Source organism: Podarcis cretensis, assembly GCF_951804945.1.
Source record: "Podarcis cretensis genome assembly, chromosome: 18".
NCBI lineage: Eukaryota > Metazoa > Chordata > Lepidosauria > Squamata > Lacertidae > Podarcis > Podarcis cretensis.
In genome coordinates this window covers 10,228,064-10,250,307 of record NC_137188.1, presented here as the reverse complement: position 1 = coordinate 10,250,307, position 22,244 = coordinate 10,228,064, and the positions used below count along the sequence as shown (strand labels likewise).

The 22,244-nt window shown below is 47.4% G+C and overlaps 2 protein-coding genes across 2 annotated transcripts in view; one reads left to right on the top strand and one right to left on the bottom strand.

Moving 5' to 3' along the window:
- MADCAM1 (mucosal vascular addressin cell adhesion molecule 1) overlaps positions 1–22,244 on the bottom strand; it is a 179,274-nt gene that overhangs the window by 21,496 nt on the left and 135,534 nt on the right. The gene's annotated exons all lie outside the window — the stretch shown is intronic.
- HCN2 (hyperpolarization activated cyclic nucleotide gated potassium and sodium channel 2) overlaps positions 1–22,244 on the top strand; it is a 55,037-nt gene that overhangs the window by 18,585 nt on the left and 14,208 nt on the right. The window contains exons 2-4 of the mRNA XM_079960525.1: positions 9,784–10,207; positions 17,149–17,310; positions 21,249–21,467. Coding sequence (XP_079816651.1) covers positions 9,784–10,207; positions 17,149–17,310; positions 21,249–21,467 — 805 coding nt within the window. The remainder of the gene's footprint in view (positions 1–9,783; positions 10,208–17,148; positions 17,311–21,248; positions 21,468–22,244) is intronic.

Below are 22,244 nucleotides of genomic sequence, written 5' to 3'. Positions count from 1 at the left end.
CAAACTCATGCTGGTAGCTTTGAGAACACTGTCCCACCATCTCATCCTCCGTCGTCCCCTTCTCCTTGTGCCCTCCATCTTTCCCAACATCACGGTCTTTTCCCGGGAGTCTTCTCTTCTCATGAGGTGGCCAAAGTCTTGGAGCCTCAGCTTCAGGATCTGTCCTTCCAGTAAGCACTCAGGGCTGATTTCCTTCATAATGGAGAGGTTTGATCTTCTTGCAGTCCATGGGACCCTCAAGAGTCTCCTCCAGCACCAGAATTCTAAAAACATAGCTCATGTCAAAATTCCACAAATCCTACGTTGACTCCCAGTACATTTCCAAGCACAGTTCAAAATGTTGGTGCTGACCTTCATAGCTAAAAACGGCCCAGTATACCTGAAGGAGCGTCTCCACCCTCATCGATCAGCCCGGACACTGAGGTCCAGCGCCGAGGGCCTTCTGGCGGTTTCCTCCCTGCTAGAAGCAAGGTGACAGGGAACCAGGGAGAGGGCCTTCTTGGTGGTGGCGCCCTGAAAACTGGATGGCCATAGAATCATAAAATTGGAAAGGGGCCATGAGAGTCATTAGTTCAAACCCCAGCAATGCAGGAATCTGAAACATCCATCTTTTCACGTGACCGCACTGCCACTTTCAAACTCCCTGCCTGTTCATGGCAGGCTGTACTCTTTTTGGTGCCTACTAAAACATTTTTTTTAGGCAAGCTTACTCAAATATAATAATAATTTACAATAATAATAATTTATTACTTCTACCCTGCCCATCTGGTTGGGCTTCCCCAGCCACTCTTGGTGGCTCCCAACAGAATATTAAAAACATGATAAAACATCAATCGTTAAAAACTTCCCTAAACAGGGCTGCCTTCAGATGTCTTCTAAAAGTCAGATAGTTGTTCATTTCCTTGATGTCTGATGGGACGGCATTCCACAGGGCGGGTGCCACCACCGAGAAGGCCTTCTGCCTGGTTCCCTGTAACCTCGCTTCTCACAGGGAGGGAACTGCCAGAAGGCCCTCAGAGCTGGACCTCAGTGTCCGGGCTGAACGATGGGGGTGGAGATGCTCCTTCAGGTATACTGGGCCATTTAGGGCTTTAAAGGTCACCACCAACACTTTGAATTGTTCCCGTAAACATACTGGGAGCCAATGTAGAATTTGTAGAATTTTGACTCGGGCTATATTTTTAGCTTATCACACTGCCTTCCAGAAGTTATTTGACATCAGTTCTCATCAGCCACCGCCAAATGGACTCTGGGATGATGGGATTTGTGGTCCAACAACATTGATATCCATTTAAAAGTATTTTCTAAAGATGCTAACATTTTCAGAGGGTTCTGAGCGGTGCACAGCACCACAAAACAGAGGGACGCAAGCGATGTTGTAAGAAGAAAAATGTTGGTGATACGAGGCTTAGTTTTATGGGTCACAGAAAACATGTGCAAATAATTGAAGCTGGGCTACCGCAGCGCACTGCTCCTGGGGCAACCCTTGGAAGCCTCGCGGGAATTTCACAGTGCAGCTGACGTTTTGACCGGGGACTTTTTGCAGTGCGTCTAAGGTGAAGACCATGTACGGCCCTGTCACCCGCATCGTTAAAACGATTCCATATCCAACACGGTGATAACCACAGACAGTGTAAAAAGAAAAACGGAGAACGCTGCTTAGTAAACGAGGCTTAACGACTTAAAAATAGCATTAGTGGTGAAAGCTTCCTGGAAGGCGAATGATGATCTGTGTGCTTTGAGACAGGGGAAAGGATGTGCGAGAGAGCTATAGCAGCTGATATTTAAGAACGGGAAGGAATAAGAACAAGAATATTCCTGTTTTACCATATGTGGCAGAGTTGTAAAGTAATCAGAAATTATTGGGAAATGATTTACAATGAACTGAAGAAGATGTTCAAGATAACTTTTTTTGTTAAAAAGACAGAAGCTTTTTTGTTAGGTATTATAGGACAGGAATTGCCAAAAGAACAGAAGAAGGTATTCATGTATGTACCCGCGAAAAAAGAATGGCAAGTTAAACTTGTGGAATACGCAGAAATGGCAAAACTCACAGGAACTTAGAAACTTTGAAAAAGACATTGTAAAGAATCGGACTCCTTAGCAGGATTTGAGTAAACACTCACAACTAAGAAAACAAATACAAAGGTTAAGAAATTGCAATTTGGAAATTAATTAAGTGCAAGACATAATTGGAAAGAAAATATTGTATAAAAAATGATAAGAATATCGGAGCATTTAATTTAAAGATTAACAAAATAAGGAAAAATAAATTAAGCAGAAGTAGCAAATTTTTAAAGTGCCAAAAGGGGAAGTTGAGGGAAGTCATAGGCTGGGGGGATATTTGGATTGTTATTATTATTTTCCTTTACCTCGGGTTATAGACGCTTCAGGTTACAGACTCCGCTAACCCAGAAATAGTAACTTGGGTTAAGAACTTTGCTTCAGGATGCGAACAGAAATCGCGCAGCAGCGGCAGGAGGCCCCATTAGCTAAAGTGGTACCTCAGGTTAAGAACAGTTTCAGGTTAAGAACGGACCTCCAGGACGAATTAAGTTCTTAACCTGAGGTACCACTGTATATGATTGATATGTGGAATATTATACTGATATAGATAGATGATAGATAGATAGATAGATAGATAGATAGATAGATAGATAGATAGATAGATATAGTAAAGGTACCCCTGACCGTTAGGTCCAGTCGTGGACGACTCTGGGGTTGCAGCGCTCATCTTGCTTTATTGGCCGAGGGAGCCGGCGTACAACTCCCAAGTCATGTGGCCAGCAGGACTAAGCTGCTTCTGGCGAACCAGAGCAGCGCACGGAAACGCCGTTCACCTTCCTGTCGGAGCGGTGCCTATTTATCTACTTGCACTTTGACGTGCTTTCGAACTGCTAGGTTGGCAGGAGCAAGGACCGAGCAAAGGGAGCTCACCCCGTCGCGGGGATTCGAACCGCCGACCTTCCGATCGGCAAGCCCTAGGCTCTGTGGTTTAACCCACAGCGCCACACGGGGAAAATCCAGTAGTTCTCCTTCAGGGAATGATAAGATGCTTTTAATGGGCTCCCCCCACCAGCCTCTCAAACCAGCCTGCTGCTCAAACTCTCCGCTGGCAAATCTCTCTCTCCCTCTCTCTGTGCCCTATCCTCCATCCATCTCTGGCCCTCCTTTTTCTCTGCCGCCCCCCCCCCTCCAATCTCTGCAGCTCTGCATTCAAATAGCCACAAGGAAATTTTGCAGCAGATGAGAATCAGGGTCAGTTTACAAACTGGGGAGGTGGGGGAGAGGGAGGAAAGCTGGCCGGCCGGCCGGCCGCAGCCAGCTAGCCAAGGACAAAGCACAGCTATTACGGATCAGCCCTTAAAAGATGCCGCCTGCTATTTTTTGCCTCGCGCTGGTGCAATGGGATGCTGTCTTAAATAACAAAACGTCCCTGTGGATTGGCCAGCCTGTCTTTTGTTGAGAGAGAGAGAGAGGTACCGATGATTGCGAGCATAAGAAATTAAAATAGGGGTGTTTGGAGAACCGAGAGAGGCCAGAATCTCCATGGACGTCTGGTTCTGGGCGTAACCTCTCAGTGCTGACAGTGCCTCAGTTTTCCCCATCTGTTAAATGGGCTTTCAAGCCTGCAGCCAGAAATCTGCTTGTAGTTGATGCAGGAAGCAGGGGCTGGGTCGCTTCTTAAAATTTCCATTTATCCTTTGCCCCTGAATTTGGGGGCAATTCTGTGGTCTCCGGTACTCAAGTTTGGATTTGTTGTAGGAGCATGTTGTTGTTGTTTAGTCATTTAGTCGTGTCCGACTCTTCGTGACCCCCTGGACCAGAGCACGCCAGGCACTCCTGTCTTCCTCTGCCTCCCGCAGTTTGGTCAGACTCATGCTGGTAGCTTCGAGAACACTGTCCCACCATCTCGTCCTCCGTCGTCCCCTTCTCCTTGTGCCCTCCATCTTTCCCAACATCAGGGTCTTTTCCAGAGAGTCTTCTTTTCTCATTAGGTGGCCAAAGTCTTGGAGCCTCAGCTTCAGGATCTGTCCTTCCAGTGAGCACTCAGGGCTGATTTCCTTCCGAATGGAGAGGTTTGATCTTCTTGCAGTCCATGGGACTCTCAAGAGTCTCCTCCAGCACCAGAATTCAAAAGCATCCATTCTATGGCGACCAGCCTTCTTTATGGTCCAGCTCTCACTTCCATACATCACTACTGGGAAAACCAGAGCTTTTACTATACGGACCTTTGTTGGCAAGGTGATGTCTCTAGGAGCATGTTAGGTTCATGTTTTTGTACTTAGGTTTTGGGTTTTTTAATGCTTTGGTCTTCCGTTGTCAGTTGCTTTTGCTTATGAATCAATGAATGAATAGAGGAAATCAATTCTCACAGTTTCCTAACAATTAGCAGCACCCTGAAAAAACTACAACTCCCATGACTTTTCCCCACCAGGGAAACTGCAGCTTTGGCTCTTTCTAGCCATGAAACTTTTCCATTCCAGCTGGTTATTGGGGAAAATCTTAACACCTAAGAACCAGTGTCTTGAGTTTGCTTTTTTCCTTCTCCCTCCTCCCTCCTCTTTCCTTTCGTGTCGTGTGTTTTAGGACCTTATGTTACTCTGGGATACTTAAGAAACAAAACACATAAATGCCCTTCACTTTGCTTCAAAACACGGCTGGCCAGCTCGCCTCTGTTCTCTCTCTCTCTTGTGATTTTTTTGGTTCTGGCTTTGCTGCAGTCGCTAGGGAGAGTTGAAGGGTACCCAGGAGCCAACACAGCATCCCTGAAGTCAAAATTGCGTGGCTGTGACGTCACAGGCAGTTGCCGTGGCAACCCTCAGCTCCCAAACGCTGTCATTGGATTAAGGTCAGGAGTCAAACATGGCTCCCTCTCTCCTTTTCCACCCAGTTTACTGTCTCCAAGTTGATGGGTCTACAAACCCTGGAGAGAACTGTCTCCCCAATCGCTGTTTCTTAAGATTCTGCCCCGGCTTTCAAAAATAACTTGGGTTTCATCCAACTGACGCTCTGTCTGCACTGTGCATTTAAAGCAGTATTGCACCATTTTAAGCGATCGTGGTTTTCCCTACTCCCCAAAATACTGGAAACTGTAGTTTGATGTGGGCACTGCAAATTGTTCAGAGAACCCCCTAATTCCCCTCCTTTGAGCTACGATTCTCTTTCATATATAATTTTTTTATTAGTTTTTTAACCTATCATTTTCAACAGTAATTAAACATACTTTTACATCTAACTCAATTTTTTTCGACTTCCATCAGTCCTGTCTGAAAATTTTTCCAATCTAATCTCTTAGTATGCATTTCTTATTTTCCCTATTACCGTATTTTTTGCTCTATAAGACTCACTTTTTCCCTCCTGAAAAGTAAGGGGAAATGTGTGTGCGTCTTATGGAGCGAATGCAGGCTGCGCAGCTATCCCAGAAGCCAGAACAGCAAGAGGGATTGCTGCTTTCACTGCGCAGCGATCCCTCTTGCTGTTCTGGCTCCTGAGATTCAGAATTTTTTTTTTCTTGTTTTCCTCCTCCAAAAACTAGGTGCGTCTTGTGGTCTGGTGCGTCTTATAGAGCGAAAAATACGGTACATTTCAAACTCATAACCCACACCTTTGTCTTTTTCTACTTTGTAACACTTTGTCTATTTCTCCTTACAAAACTTCTTGTAGTCCTACTAGCGTAATTTGTTGATTACAGTTGCTCTTCAGATATAGAGCTATGATTCTCAAATAAACCCTCTTCGTGGGGAACTTCGGGAAACATAGCTCTGTGAGGGAGATGGAGCCGGGGTGTGTGTGTTTGTGTTTTTCTAACAATTCGCGGCGCCCTTAGAAAACTGCAGATCCCGGGAAGCCCTTGCTGTTTAAAAGTGGTGCGATAAGAGCTTTATCCTTGAAGTGGGGGCCTGAGCGTGGAGTACAGAGTTAAATTCACTTCGCAGTATAACTCGGGGGAAATGTAGTTATGCAAGAGACTTGGCTGGGTTGTTGGTTCTGCAACAAGTTTCCCTGCAGTAGCTGCATTGCATTTTTCGGTAGTAATAATAATAATAATAATAATAATAATAATAATAATAATAATTTATTATTTATATCCTGCCCATCTGGCTGGGCTTCCCCAGCAACTCTGGGCAGCTTCCAAAAAAATATTAAAATACTGTAATACATCAAACATTAAAAGCTTCCCTAAACAGGGCTGCCTTCAGATGTCTTCTAAAAGTTTGGTAGTTGTTTGACATGGAGGACCTTAAGGTCCATAAATAGCAACACCCTAGTGGTCCCAGGCCCTAAGGAAGTCAGATTAGCTTCAACCAGAGCCAGGGTCTTTTCAACACTGGCCCCGGCCTGGTGGAACGCTCTGTCTCATGAGACCAGGGCCCTGCGGGATCTGATTTCTTTCCGCAGGGCCTGTAAGAGTTGGGCCTTTGGCTTGGAATCAACTTGATTCCCTCCCCCTCTTCCTTTTTTCCTTTCTCCTTCCGTGTTGGAACTCCTATTTGGGGACTTCCCTGGCTTTTTTCTGGCCCATGTAGGACCAGCCTGGATAGTTAGCCTTGACGTTTTCATCCCCAAAGAAGTTTTTGATTGAGTTTCCACTGAAATGAGGCTGCATTTTAATGTTTTAATCTTGTTTTTCAAGCTGTATTTCAATCAATTGTTTTTATATTTGCTGTTAGCTGCCCTGAGCAGCCGGGTCTTGGCTGGGGAGGGCGGGGTATAAATAAAATTTATTATTATTATTATTATTATTATTATTATTATTTTGTTGTTGTTGTTGTTTAGTCGTTTAGTCATGTCCAACTCTTCGTGACCCCCTGGACCAGAGCACGCCAGGCACTCCTGTCTTCCACTGCCTCCCGCGGTTTGGTCAAACTCATGCTGGTAGCTTCGAGAACACTGTCCCACCATCTCGTCCTCCGTCGTCCCCTTCTCCTTGCGCCCTCCATCTTCCCCAGCATCAGGGTCTTTTCCAGGGAGTCTTCTCTTCTCATGAGGTGGCCAAAGTCTTGGAGCCTCAGCTTCAGGATCTGTCCTTCCAGTGAGCACTCAGGGCTGATTTCCTTCAGAATGGAGAGGTTGGATCTTCTTGCAGTCCATGGGACTCTCAAGAGTCTCCTCCAGCACCAGAATTGAAAAGCATCCATTCTTCAGCGATCAGCCTTCTTGATGGTCCAGCTTTCACTTCCATACATCACTATAGCTTTAACTATACGGACCTTTGTTGGCAAGGTGATGTCTCTACTTTTTAAGATTATTATTATTATTATTATTATTATTATTATTATTATTATTGCTTTTGGCACTCTTGGCAGCTGGCTTAGTTTACCTTTAGGAGGTAGACATCCCCATCGCTCTTGTCCCTGCCCCCCGATAGACACCCTTGTGAGAACCCCTCCCGGTATTCGAGTGTGTTTGTGGAAAGGCGTTGCAGCGTTTAATCTTGACTGACAATGCACAGCGATCTCCAAATTGCTGCATGCTGCCTCCTTCGACCTTGCAGGCTCTCCAAGAAGGTCGTTGACAGTTCGAGTTGCATGGCTAGTGGGGATCAGGGAGGAAGCGTGTGTGGATGGGCTTGGGGGGGGGGACAGGAACCAACCCCCCTCTCTTTCCCCCTGAAAAATGTGCATTATATTTTTTACGCTGCAGATCTTTTTACATATCTCCAGGGTGACATCATGGTCATCAGGAGTGTCCGGGGACGTGCGTGCCACACAGAGTGCAAAGCCCTGGCACTGAAATTTGTGGGTGCCCAGCCTCTTCATGGGGAATTTTGTGGGTGCTCCAAGGGCACCTGCAATGACAATCAGGGTGTTCAAAGTTCGGATCTGTCTTCTTTCCAGAACTGAATGGGTAGCGCTTTAATCGCTGCAATTTGCAAACTGTAAGAGTAAAGCGTGTCGTTTTAAGAAAGTGAAACTTAGTTCTTGCGACAGTAAGAGCTGTTTGACAGTGGAATTTGCTGCCAAGGAGTGTGGTGGAGTCTCCTTCTTTGGAGGTCTTTAAGCAGAGGCTTGACAACCATATGTCAGGAGTGCTCTGATGGTGTTTCCTGCTTGGCAGGGGGTTGGACTCGATGGCCCTTGTGGTCTCTTCCAACTCCATGATTCTGTGATTCTTCAGGGAGGTGTTTTAAAAACAGGGTTTTTTTGGGTGTGAGGGGTTCACATCTGGTATTTTTGTGTGACTGGACAACGTTTAGTTTGGCTAGTACAGTGGTACCTCTAGTTACGAACTTAATTCATTCTGGAGGTCCGTTCTTAACCTGAAACTGTTCTTAACCTGAAGACCACTTTAGCGAATGGGGCCGCCGCCGCCCAATTTCTGTTCTTATCCTGAGGTAAAGTTCTTAACCCGAGGTACTGTTTCTGGGTTAGCGGAGTCTGTAACCTGAAGTGTTTGTAATCTGAGGTGTTTGTAACCCGAGGTACCACTGTATATGTTTGGCGAAGAAGCACATAAACTACTCTGGGAAAACCAAAGCGTTTTAATTTTACCTTCTGAAAATTTTACCTACCTGAAAATTTTACCATGCTAAATAATGATGATGAAAAATAAGGTAAGGAAAAGGTAAAGGACCCATGGATGGTTACGTCCAGTCAAAGGTGACTACGGGGTTGCGGCGCTCATCTCACTTTCAGGCCGAGGGAGCTGGCGTTTGTTCGCAGACAGCTTTCTAGGTCCTGCGGCCAGCAGGACTAAACAGCTTCTGGTGCAACGGGACACCGTGATGGAAACCAGAGCGCACGGAAACGCCGTTTACCTGCCTGCCACAGCGGTACCTATTTATCTACTTGTGCCGGTGTTCTTTCGAACTGCTAGGTTGGCAGGAACTGGGACGGAGCAATGGGAGCTCACTCTGTGGCGAGGATTCGAACCGCCAACCTTCTGATCGGCAAGCCCAAGAGGCTGAGGGGTTTAGACCACAGCGCCACCAGTGTCCCAAGCGATGATAAATAAGAACAATAATATTAATAGATATTATAACTGCAAGTACTTGGCAATCATTTTTTGTGACAATTTCTTTTTTCTTTCCCCCCCTTTTTTAAAAAAGTTTTTATTAAGAATTTCAACGTCATAAATTATCAAAAACATATCATCTTCATTCCCCCCCCCCCATTTTCCCCCTCCCCAATAAAAACCCTAGCTCCCAATCACCCCCATACTTCCCTCAGCTTCTCTTTCTGGCTTTTCAAGACATATTATTCTCTGCATATTATAAAATTGTAAAAATCCTTAAATTGTCTATCTATTATGTTTAACAATAATAAACTTGTGTATGTTTATTCAAAACCTGCCAAGGAGTCCAAACCATTTTGTTGTTTTTAAAAGTAATTTGTAAAAAGCATTTTTTGTAACGATTTCTATGCAATTTACAGTGGTACCTCAGGTTAAGTACTTAATTCGTTCCGGAGGTCCGTTCTTAACCTGAAACTGTTCTTAACCTGAAGCATCACTTTAGCTAATGGGGCCTCCTGCTGCTGCTGTGTTGCCGGAGCACGATTTCTGTTCTCATCCTGAAGCAAAGTTCTTAACCTGAAGCACTATTTCTGGGTTAGCGGAGTGTGTAACCTGAAGCGTCTGTAACCTGAAGCGTATGTAACCCGAGGTACCACTGTACACACATTTTACTTACAAAGCGAAAACACCCACCCCCTGTCTCTGAACCTTCTTCCGCTGGCGATTCCCCAGCTGGTTTCTGCCATTGCATCCAATCATTTTATGACACTCGCTGTTCGGCTGGTTCCTGTGTTCCTAAGACGTCTTTTCCCCTTCCCTCTCTAGGTTCTACTGGGACTTCACCATGCTTCTCTTCATGGTGGGGAACCTCATCATCATCCCCGTTGGTATCACCTTCTTCAAGGACGAGACCACGGCCCCCTGGATCGTGTTCAACGTAGTGTCGGACACCTTCTTCCTCATGGACCTGGTGATGAATTTCCGGACGGGGATCGTCATCGAGGACAACACGGAGATCATCCTGGACCCTGAGCGCATCAAGAAGAAGTACCTGAAGACGTGGTTCGTAGTGGACTTGGTCTCCTCCATCCCTGTGGATTATATTTTCCTCATCGTGGAGAAGGGCATCGACTCGGAGGTCTACAAGACTGCCCGGGCTCTGCGCATCGTCCGCTTCACTAAGATCCTCAGCCTTTTGCGGCTGCTTCGCCTTTCGAGACTTATCCGTTACATTCACCAGTGGGAGGAGGTAGGAATGTTTATTCATTTGCAGCCTTCCTTAACCCACTGCCCCCCTCCCCAGATCTTGCTGGAATACAGCTCCCTTCAGCAGCAGCCGGCGAGGCCAGTGGTCAAGGATGATAGGAGTTGTGGTCCTGTAGTCTTTCAGCACCATGGAGAGCTCTGAGCTTGGGGTAGTTGTTTCCCTGAAGCGCAGAGAGCTTCCAAGTAGGTGGGGAGCTCAGGCAAGTCATGAAGTACCATGGAGAGCTCTGAAGTGGCCATTCAGTGTTAGAAAGGAATTTGAGGTTGTGTTTCAATACCATGGAGAGCTCCAAGAGCTCATTCAGCGCAGTGGAATTTCAGGTGGTCTTTCAGTACCATGGAGAGCACAAAGTTGTCATTCAGGACCACGGAGAGCTCCGCAATTGTCTTTCAATGCAGTGGTTCCCCATTTGTGGAATCCTTTCCTCAGGAAGGCTCGCCTGGCACCTTCATTAACATATCATTAACATTAGGCTCCAGGCATAAATGTTTCTCTATAACCAGGCCTTTGGCTGATTGACATCCTATGGCCTTTGGAACGTGTTTGTGGTAGGGAGTTGTTGGTCTGTCTTTTTGTGTTCTGGAACCCAAAATTTGGATTGAGCCCAGAACAAACCAGGGGCTGGCTTTTGGGGCAAGGTTTTCTCCAGAGTTACAAATCCAGATGGGATCAAATTGGCCACCGGCAACCTCTGCCTGTCCTCTCTTCCATGACCTAAGCTACCTTGAAGGGTGGGAGACTATGACGATGGGGGAGAACCTTGAGATCCTTGGAGGAAAATGGAGATGTACATGAAAAACACAAAAAACATACATTTTTAATAGATAGTGGTTAAAGACATATGGTTGAATAAATGGAGACAGCCTGGCCTTCCCACTTTTCAGGAAAAAATGTCAGATGTGGAAGATTGACGGTCCTCAGAAGGATATCGCAGAGCTGGAGAGGGTTCAGAAATGGGCGATCCAAATTATCAGGAAATAACCCACACACCTCCCTCTGATGAGGAAGGGGAACAACATCTGGGATTTTTTAGTTTGGGAGGAAAGTCAGCAAGGGGGAATGTGATGGAGGTTTGGAAAATAAATGCATGCCATGCAGAAAGGATAGGGACGTGGTTGGCGCTGTGGGTTAAACCACAGAGCCTAGGGCTTGCCGATCAGAAGGTCGGCGGTTCGAATCCCCACGACAGGGTAAGCTCCCGTTGCTCGGTCCCTGCTCCTGCCAACCTAGCAGTTCGAAAGCACGTCAAAGTGCAAGTAGATAAATAGGTCCCGCTCCGGCGGGAAGGTAAACGGCGTTTCCGTGCGCTGCTCTGGTTTGCCAGAAGCGGCTTAGACCTGCTGGCCACATGACCTGGAAGCTGTACGCCGGCTCCCTCGGCCAATAAAGCGAGATGAGCACCACAACCCCAGAGTCGGTCACGATTGGACCTAATAGTGAGGGGTCCCTTTACCTTTACCTATGCAGAAAGGAAAGGGGGAGAGTTTTTTCTCCTCTCGCAGTTTAGGGAAGTTTTTAATGTTTGAATTTTTATTGTGTTTTTAATATTCTGTTGGGAGCCGCCCAGAGAGGCTGGGGAAACCTGGCCAGATGGGCAGGGTAATTGTGTGTGTGTGTGTGTGTGTGTGTGTGTAAATAAATAAAATCATCATCATCACCACCACAACACTAGAACTTGGAGCCATCCAAGTAGTGTTCGAAACTCAGATAATATAAGCTAGGAGCCAAATGGCTCCTTAATTCAAGGTTGCAGCTGCCTTGTCGCCATTTTGGGGCAAGACAGCTCTAAAGTCTTTTTTATTGATTGATTGATTGATTGATGGGCTGTGATTGATTCTCAGTGAAATATCTGGCTAGTTCAGGTGACAACCTTGAGGTGAGCTAAAAGCTTTGAGAACTTAAAAGAAGAAAAGTCCCTTGATCCAGGGTCAAGTCCACATATTTAGTGATCTGTCCCTACTTCTTTTTCTTAATGGTGACACGAACCACTCATACCTTAAGAATATTCTTCACCACCGTTTTCCGTTGTCTTCCGTGTACAGTGGATGTTGTGTGGGAATATGTTGTTGTTGTTGTTTAGTTGTTTAGTCGTGTCCGACTCTTCGTGACCCCCTGGACCAGAGCACGCCAGACACTCCTGTCTTCCACTGCCTCCCGCAGTTTGGTCAAACTCACGTTGGTAGCTTTGAGATCACTGTCCCACCATCTCGTCCTCCATCGTCCCCTTCTCCTTGTGCCCTCCATCTTTCCCAGCATCAGGGTCGTTTCCAGGGAGTCTTCTCTTCTCATGAGGTGGCCAAAGTATTGGAGCCTCAGCTTCAGGATCTGTCTTCCAGTAAACACTCAGGGCTGATTTCCTTCCAAATGGAGAGGTTTGATCTTCTTGCAGTCCATGGGACTCTCAAGAGTCTCCTCCAGCACCAGAATTCAAAAGCATCCATTCTTCGGCGATCAGCCTTCTTTATGGTCCAGCTTTCACTTCCATGCATCACTACTGGGAAAACCAGAGCTTTTACTATACTGACCTTTGTTGGCAAGGTGATGTCTCTACTTTTTAAGATGCTGTCTAGATTTGTCATTGCTTTTCTCCCAAGAAGCAGGCGTCTTTTAATTTCGTGGCTGCTGTCACCATCTGCATTGATCATGGAACCCAAGAAAGTAAAATCTCTCACTGCCTCCATTTCTGTGTGGGAATATACTTGCCATGAAAGGCTTTTCTAATTTGTGGGATGGGAAGGGGAAAAAACCCTCAATCTCTTTCTGACCTGGAGGCAAATTTAGTCCTCTGTCCATGGTGCTGAAGCCACACTCCTAAGTGGTTTCTGCAAGTCTATGATTTTCTCCCTCAATTTGACACTTCGTCTCTCATTAACAGGGAGAGATCCTCTGTTTTGCCACCTTAAACGATGACAAGCGACAAGGAGGAACAAGACATGGGTAGCTAAGTTCCTAACTGTGTCCCCTGAGCAAATTCTGCAATAGGAAACTGGGACCGCTATAAACAAGGAGAAAAATAAAGGGCTTCAGTTTGGCATATGCAGCTATTTACTTGAAAGTAAATGATGCTGAACAGAGTGTGATGTACTTGGAATCTTATAATTTTAGGGTTGGAAGGAATCTTGAGGGACACCTCCGCCTCTGCAAGGCAGGAATCTCGACTAAACTTCTTAGAGAACATGTTATTAGCAGCGTGAGTGTGGATAGCAGCCCAGGATACAGTCATAACTCGGGTTACAGAAGCTTCAGGTTGTGTTTTTTTGGGTTACGGAACGCCGAAATATGGAAGTAACGGAATGGGTTACTTCCAGGTTTCGGCAGTTGCGCATGCGCAGAAGGACTAAATCGCTGGCCACATGTGGTCACATGCTGGCTGTACGCCGGCTCCCACGGCCAATAAAGCGAGATGAGCGCTGCAACCCCAGAGTCATCCGCAACTGGACCTAATGGTCAGGGGTCCCTTTACCTTTACCTAAGAAGCAAGGGGGCACCTGGGTGTGCTGGAGATACTGGCACCAGTGACTCCAGTTAATCGAAACAAATAGTTTCAACAGGATTTTGAATAAACGTGCAATCAATTGATACCCTTCTGAATTTCATTGCAATTTTTATCTTCCTTAGCGGGTCATGCAAACCACTATTCTGAATACAGTCATGCCTTGGAAGTCAAACTGAATTCGTTCCAGAAGTCCGCCTGACTTCGAAAATGTTCAGAAACCAAAGCGCGGCTTCCGAAAATTCTGTACTTTTCCGTGTATAAGACTATGCTTTTTTACTCTAAAATAAACCACAGAGCCTAAGTCTTGCTGATCAGAAGGTCGGCGGTTCGAATCCCCACGACGGGGTGAGCTCCCGCTGCTCGGTCCCTGCTCCTGCCAACCTAGCAGTTCAAAAGCACGTCAAAGTGCAAGTAGATAAATAGGTACCGCTCTGGTGGGAAGGGAAACGGTGTTTCCGTGCGCTGCTCTGGTTCGCCAGAAGCGGCTTAGTCATGCTGGCTACATGACCTGAAATAACTGCGGACAAACGCTGGCTCCCTCAGCCAGTAAAGCGAGATGAGTGCTGCAACCCCAGAGTCGGCCACGACTGGACCTAACGGTCAGCGGTACCTTTACCTTTTTAATGTTCAAAATCTGGGCTCGTCTTATACATGGATAGTATAGTGGTACCTCGGGTTACAGATGCTTCAGGTTATAGACTCCGCCAACCCAGAAATAGTACCTCGGGTTAAGAACTTTGCTTCAGGATGAGAACAGAAATCGCACGGCGGTGGCAGCAGCAGCAGGAGGCCCCATTAGCTAAAGTGGTGCTTCAAGTTAAGAACAGTTTCAGGTTAAGAACAGACCTCCGGAACGAATTAAGTTCTTAACCCGAGGTACCACTGTATCTCCCCCCCCCCATTTTCTTAAACCGGAGCCCCCCCCAAATAGGAGGTGTCTTATACATGGGGGGCATCTTATAGACGGAAGATACGGTAGTTTGCAAACTGGAACAGTCACTTCCGGGTTTCGATCGTTCGGGAGCGGATTTGTTCGGGAGACGAGGCATTTGAGATCCAAGGTAGATGCTTTTGGTTGGGTAGGGGGCACGGCGGATGAGTTTATGGATCCAGGGGGGGTTGAGTTTATGGAGCCACTGGCCTGGAGTGGGACAAGGCAGGACCCCCAAAGGTGGTCGCTGCCTCGTGTCAGTGATTTTGCCCTGTCCTTCTGTGTCTCCCGGAGAAACTGCAGCCATCTCCGTGTCATAATTTTTGCCGGAAGGGGAGCATCTGTGCATCGGCTGCGAGCTTCCACATGCCAGCTCCCGCCCTCAACGCAGGCCATGCGCCGCAGAGAGTCCCTTGTCTCTCCCCTGACCCCAGCTGTAATTACCCGCTAGATTGAATGTTGGAACAATTAATACGTCCTCGTCAAACAACGAGCCTTTTGTGATTGCGTTTCCTCCGCGCAGAGAGAGATAGAGCTATTTCCATGCTGCCTCGAGCCTGCGATCAAAGTGGCAGTGGCGGCGTTGGTGGTCTGCAGGGCAGGTGGGGGAGGGTCCCCTCTGCTGCAAATGATTGCGGTCACCAGTTCGAATCCTGCCTTAACTACTTCCGGGAAGCAGGAGCTGTTTTATTAGGCTGCGTCTCTGACATCTGCAAAGCCCTGGGTTCATATCCTGGCACCTCTGCTTCATAAGAGTTGGAATACCAGAGGGCCTCCTCTCTCGCCCAACGTTCCTGCTCAATCGCTTAGCGATATTTCGAACCCGTCTTTTCCCAGACTGGGGACTCAAGGCAGCTTACGCCAATGAAAGCAGCAACAAAAACAAAAGATAAAATACAGTGCGATTCCAACAGTTTCTGGGTGAAATTCTGCAAGATACCGTATTTTTTACTCTATAAGACGCATCAGACCATAAGACGCACCTAGTTTTTGGAGGAGGAAAACAAGAAAAAAAATATTCTGAATCCCAGAAGCCAGAACAGCAAGAGGGATCACTGCGCAGCGAAAGCAGCAATCCCTCTTGCTGTTCTGGCTTCTGGGATAGCTGCGCAGCCTGCATTCGCCCCATAAGACGCACACACATTTCCCCTTACTTTTTAGGAGGGAAAAAGTGAGTCGTATAGAGCAAAAAATATGGTAAATGGTAGCAAGGCAGAGAGCTTGAAAGCTCTTTTGGCACTGGTTTTTCCTGGGGCGGAAAGAGGTTTAAGCTTCCTGTCTACCTTGGGGAGGTGGGAGAAGCCAGTGGGAAGCTAACTTAATGTGTTGGCTCCGGGAGACAGTGTTAGAAATCCCCCAGGCACCTTTTGCGACTTGCGCAGGTCCGATTGCGACCACGTGGAGATCTGTAGCTGGCGAATGACCTCTCTTTCTGGTTGACCCCTCCTGGTTCCTTAAGCAGGTCAGCAGACGAGTTTATTCATTGATTTCCCACCTTCTTCTCCAATGAGTCCATGGCATACCTGTCAACCGTCCCTTATTTGGCGGGACAGTCCCTTATCCCAGCGCCATGTCCCGCTGCTGTCCCTTATTGATGATGTCCCTTAAATTTCCCGGCTTTCAAAGGAAGCAGCTCCTCTCCCAGCCAGGGAGGAGGGAGGCTCCAACTGTGTTGCTTGGCTGCGTTGCTCACCCAATAAGGAGTCTAAGAACGACTGGGGGGTGGAGCTTGCATGCCTTGTGCGCGTTGCCTGGGTACTCGCCTTTGCTCAGCGCTTCCCAGCGGAGAGGGGACAGTGGTTTTCCTTGCTGCATCCCCTTTGCCGGGTTGCTGCACTGTGGGAACCACCGCTTGAGGCTTCATTTGGCTGCTGGCTGGGCTTTCTGCCTTTGGCTCGGAGGGGCTCAGAAGTTGAACCTACCTGTGGTTGGAAAATCCCTTATTTTGGCTGCTGATCCCTTGTTTTCGAGGCTGCTGGTCCCTTATTTTCAAATCTGTAAGTTGACAGCTATGGTCCATGGTTCAGCCACCTCCACACTTAATTCCTACAACAACCTTACAAGGCAGACTAAAAGACTTTGCCTGATTCCAAGGTCACCCTGTGACCTTCATGACCAGGGCCAAATTTAGGTTTGATGAGGCCCTAAGCTACTGAAGTTATATGTCCAGCTGTCCTTTGTCAACAACAAATTGCTGCTGTTTTTTGCGTCGAATACAGTGGTGCCCCGCAAGACGAACGCCTCGCAAGACGGAAAACCCGCTAGACGAAAGGGTTTTCTGTTTTGGAGGCGCTTCGCAAAACGAATTTCCCTATGGGCTTGCTTCGCAAGACGAAAATGTCTTGCGAGTTCCTGCGGGTTTTTTTCCCTTTCCCTCCCCTTTTCCTAAGCCCTAAGCCGCTTATCAGCTGATCCGCTAAAAGCGGATATAGCGGGGTATAAATAAAAAATTATTATTATTACATTCCTGAAATAATATATGCGTTTTCCTTTCAGATCTTCCACATGACCTACGATCTGGCCAGCGCCGTCATGAGGATCATCAACCTCATTGGAATGATGCTCCTTTTGTGTCACTGGGATGGCTGCCTCCAGTTCCTGGTTCCCATGCTCCAAGATTTCCCCAGCGACTGCTGGGTCTCCATCAACGGGATGGTGGTGAGTCCGGTTGCCTCGACATAGAATCATAGAATCCTAGAGTTGGAAGAGACCACAAGGGCCATCAAGTCCAACCCCCTGCCAAGCAGGAAACACCATCAGAGCACTCCTGACATATGGTTGTCAAGCCTCTGCTTAAAGACCTCCAAAGAAGGAGACTCCACCACACTCCTTGGCAGCAAATTCCACTGTCAAACAGCTCTTACTGTCAGGAAGTTCTTCCTAATGTTTAGGTGGAATCTTCTTTCTTGTAGTTTGGAGCCATTGCTCCGTGTCCGCTTCTCTGGAGCAGCAGAAAACAACCTTTCTCCCTCCTCTATGTGACATCCTTTTATATATTTGAACATGGCTATCATATCACCCCTTAACCTCCTCTTCTCCAGGCTAAACATGCCCAGCTCCCTTAGCCGTTCCTCATAAGGCATCGTTTCCAGGCCTTTGACCATTTTGGTTGCCCTCCTCTGGACACGTTCCAGTTTGTCCGTGTCCTTCTTGAACTGTGGTGCCCAGAACTGGACACAGTACTCCAGGTGAGGTCTGACCAGAGCAGAATACAGTGGCACATCTTACCCCCTCTTGGCTCTTGCTACCGGGAGCCGGCCTCCATAATAATAATAATAATTTATTATTTATACCCCGCCCATCTGGCTGAGTTTCCCCAGCCACTCTGGGCGGCTTCCAATCAAGTGTTATAAACAATACAGCGTTAAATACTAAAAACTTCCCTGAACAGGGCTGCCTTCAGATGTCTTCTAAAGATAGGATAGCTACTTATTTCCTTCACATCTGAAGGGAGGGTGTTCCACAGGGCGGGCGCCACTACCAAGAAGGCCCTCTGCCTGGTTTCCTGTAATCTCGCAATGAGGAAACCTCCAGAAGGCCCTTGGTGCTGGATCTCAGTGTCCGGCCTGAACGTTGGGGGTGGAGACGCTCCTTCAGGTATACTAGGCCATTTAGGGCTTTAAAGGTCAGCACCAACACTTTGAAATGTGCTCGGAAACGTACTGGGAGCAAATGCAGATCTCTCAGGACCGGTGTTATGTGGTCCCTGTGGCCACTCCCAGTCACCAGTCTAGCTGCCGCATTCTGGATTAGTTGCAGTTTCCGGGTCACCTTCAAAGGTAGCCCCACGTAGAGCGCATTGCAGTAGTCCAAGCGGGAGATAACCAGAGCATGCACCACTCTGGCAAGACAGTCCGTGGGCAGGGAGGGTCTCATCCTGCGTACCAGATGGAGCTGGGAGACAGCCGCCCTGGACACAGAATGAACCTGCGCCTCCATGGACAGCTGTGAGTCCAAAATGACTCCCAGGCTGCGCACCTGGTCCTTCAGGGGCACAGTTACCCCATTCCGGACCAGGGAGTCCCCCACCCCCGCCCACCCCCTGTCCCCGAAAAACAGTCCATGAGGACTAGGAACAGCCTCGTCCCCCTAATTGCCTCCCCTCTCCTCATCACAGAAATGCAGACCTTGGGGAAACATAGGCACTCCCCCCCCTTACTTTCTCCCTCTCTCTCTAATAATTGCTTTTACACTGTGCTTTTTTTCCTTAAATAAAAATGTTTACGGGTTTTGACCTTTAAAGCCCTTTGTGGCTTAGGGCCCTCGTATTTACGGGACCGCCTCTCCTGGTATGCCCTGCAGAGGACCTTAAGGTCCATGAATAACCATAGTTTAGAGGTCCCGGGCCCTAAGGAAGTCAGACTATCCTCCACCAGGGCCAGGGCCTTTTCAGTGGTGGCTCCGACCTGGTGGAATGCTCTGTCCCATGAGACCAGGGCCCTGCAGGATTTAACCTCCTTCCACAGGGCCTGTAAGACAGAGCTATTCCGCCTGGCTTTCAATCTGAACTTAGCCTGATCTTTTATTCCCCTTCCTTCCCTCCCCTTCCCCTTTTTATGAAGATTACCCGCTCTGGGGTCCCACAGCTAATTCTCCCCTGGTCTCCTCGCTGGCCCAGATAGACTAATTTAGCCAGCTAGCCCTGGTGATCATCTAATGTCCATGCAGAACGTAGGCACCCTATATATAGAAAGGAGCAAACCAGAGATATTTTAGGGAGCAGGCTAGCAGGCGGGGCCCATGACTTACATCCTAGGGGCCTACACAACACAAAACACTGTTACTGCATGTAGGTTTTATTTTATTTGTTTTCCGTCTTATATTTTGGAAATGTACATCCAGTTTTCTTTTCCTTTAAATTCTTTTGGGGGCCCCAATCTCTTGGGGCCCTAAGCTATAGCTTGTTTAGCTTATACAGTGGTACCTCGGGTTACATACGCTTCAGGTTACACACGTTCAGGTTACAGACTCCGCTAACCCAGAATAGTACCTCGGGTTAAGAACTTTGCTTCAGGATGAGAACAGAAATCATGCGGCAGCAGCAGGAGGCCCCATTAGCTAAAGTGGTGCTTCAGGTTAAGAACAGCTTCAGGTTAAGAACGGACCTCCGGAATGAATTAAGTACGTAACCAGAGGTACCACTGTACGTAAATCCGGCACTGGTTGAGTTAGTACAGTGGATGCTCAGGTTGCGAACGTGCGGGGTGCACGTTCGCAACCTGCGTCCGTGCACGCGCGGGTTGCGATTCGGCGCTTCTGCGCATGCGCAAAGCTCGATTTAGCGCTTCTAAGCATGTGCGACTGCTAAAACCCGGAAGTAACCCGTTCCGGTACTTCCAGGTTTCGGCGGTGCGCAACCTGAAGCGGCTGTAACCCGAGGTATGACTGTAATAGCGAAAACACGGACCTGTCAGACAGGAGGAATGGCTTGTGTTCATCCGGGTTTAGCGCCGTCGGTAATGGCGGGTTCCCTCTGAGCTGGAGGGACCCACTCCGTGGAAATCAGGTCGAACCGCTGCGGCGAAGCGGAGACCCTTTTTAAATCACAGGCAGGGTGAAGCCTGTGAACGTGGGGCTCAGTGGGCACTTTTTGCGCCCCCCCCAACTCGCAAAGGGACCCGACTACGGGCTCCGGAGCGAAGCGGGCAAGCGGCGCAGTGCTGTGAGCCGACTGCTACCTCTACGGAGCGAAGCCGCACAGCTGTTACCGGAGAGCGCTGACTTCTTCCTCAGACAATTCGACTTCGAAAGCGACTACCCGTGAGTAGGATTAACTGGACAAAAAGCAGACAGGAGGAATGGCTTGTGTTGTGCCTCCTGTGTCTCACTCTCAGTCAGTTTTATTGCTCATAGCCAAAGGCTGCCGCAATGTACACAGAATTATTTGGCAATTAAAAGAAAATATACTGAACTGATAAAAAAGACTTAAAACATTTATATTATCAAAACATTACGTACTCTAAACAGAGCTATAAAAGTACCCCAATGTACACATTAAACAATAAAATTCGTAAGCTAAAATCATCACATGGCCACTAATGTTAAAAGCAACGTCAATTAATACAGCGTGCAATTTATACTCAGAGTTTGGTGACAAAGATAGAACATAGCCTGAGGTAGATAGATGGGATCAAATAAATTCATCTCCTTTACAGTTAATGGCTACCTTGGCTATATAATTTGCTCTAATTTTCCTAGCAGCAGTTGTAAAAAGTGCTACACGCCAGGTCACATACTGATCTGTGTCTGCAAGGAGATATAAAATCATGTCCGAGGGGTTCTGGCCAGAGGACCTTGTCATTATAGGTACTATAAATATTTTTCTTGCATCATTATATAAGAGACAGTGCAAGATATAATGCATAAGGTCCTCTACTTCAGAACATCCTCTAACGCAAACACGTTCGTTTTTTGGTATGCCTCTGTGTCTCCCATCTCTAGAAGTAGAGCTTATTGTATTTAGTCGTGACTCTGTAAAAGCTTTCCGAAGCTGTGCAAAAGTCAATTCATTAAAATAAATGTACCGTACATTCTCGGCCTTTTGGCTAAGATCAAGTGTAGCTTCCTCCTGTGACCTGGGTCTCTCTCTGTTCCAGAACGACTCCTGGAGCGAACTGTACTCTTTCGCCCTCTTCAAGTCGATGAGCCACATGCTGTGCATCGGTTACGGCCGCCAAGCGCCGGAGAGCATGACCGACATCTGGCTGACAATGCTGAGCATGATCGTGGGAGCCACATGTTACGCCATGTTCATTGGCCATGCCACGGCCCTCATCCAGTCCCTCGATTCCTCCCGGCGCCAATATCAAGAGAAGGTATTTGTTGGGCAGGGAAGGCGAGGTTGTACAAAGATGCGAGGTCCGTTGGGTGGCATTTCCGCGGCTGAGACAGGGCAACCGGCAGCTCGGATCCCATTTAATAATAATAATAATAATAATAATAATTTATTATTTATACCCTGCCCATCTGGCTGGGCTTCCCCAGCCACTCTGGGCGGCTTCCAACAAAACACTAAAATACAATAACCTATTAAACATTAAACGCTTCCCTAAACAGGGATGCCTTCAGATGTCTTCTAAAAGTTTGGTAGTTCTTTTTCTCTTTGACATCTGGTGGGAGGGCGTTCCACAGGGCGAGTGCCACCACCGAGAAGGCCCTCTGCCTGGTTCCCTGTAACATGGCTGCTCGCAGGGAGGGAACCGCCATAATAATAATAATAATAATAATAATAATGATAATTATTATTATTATTATTTATTATTGTATTATTTTGGGCGGCTTCCAAAAGAAATATTAAAATACTCTAATACATCAAACATTAAAAGCTTCCCTGAACAGGGCTGCCTTCAGATGTCTTCTAAAAGTCTGGTAATTGTTGTTCTCCTTGACATCTGGTTGGAGGGTGTTCCACAGGGTGGGCGCCACTACCGAGAAGGCCCTCTGCCTGGTTTCCTGTAACTTGGCTTCTTGCAGTGAGGGAACCGCTAGAAGGCCCTCGGAGCTGGACGTCAGTGTCCAGGTAGAACGATGGGGGTCGAGACGCTCCTTCAGGTATACAGGACCGAGGCCGTAAAGGGCTTTAAAGGTCAGCA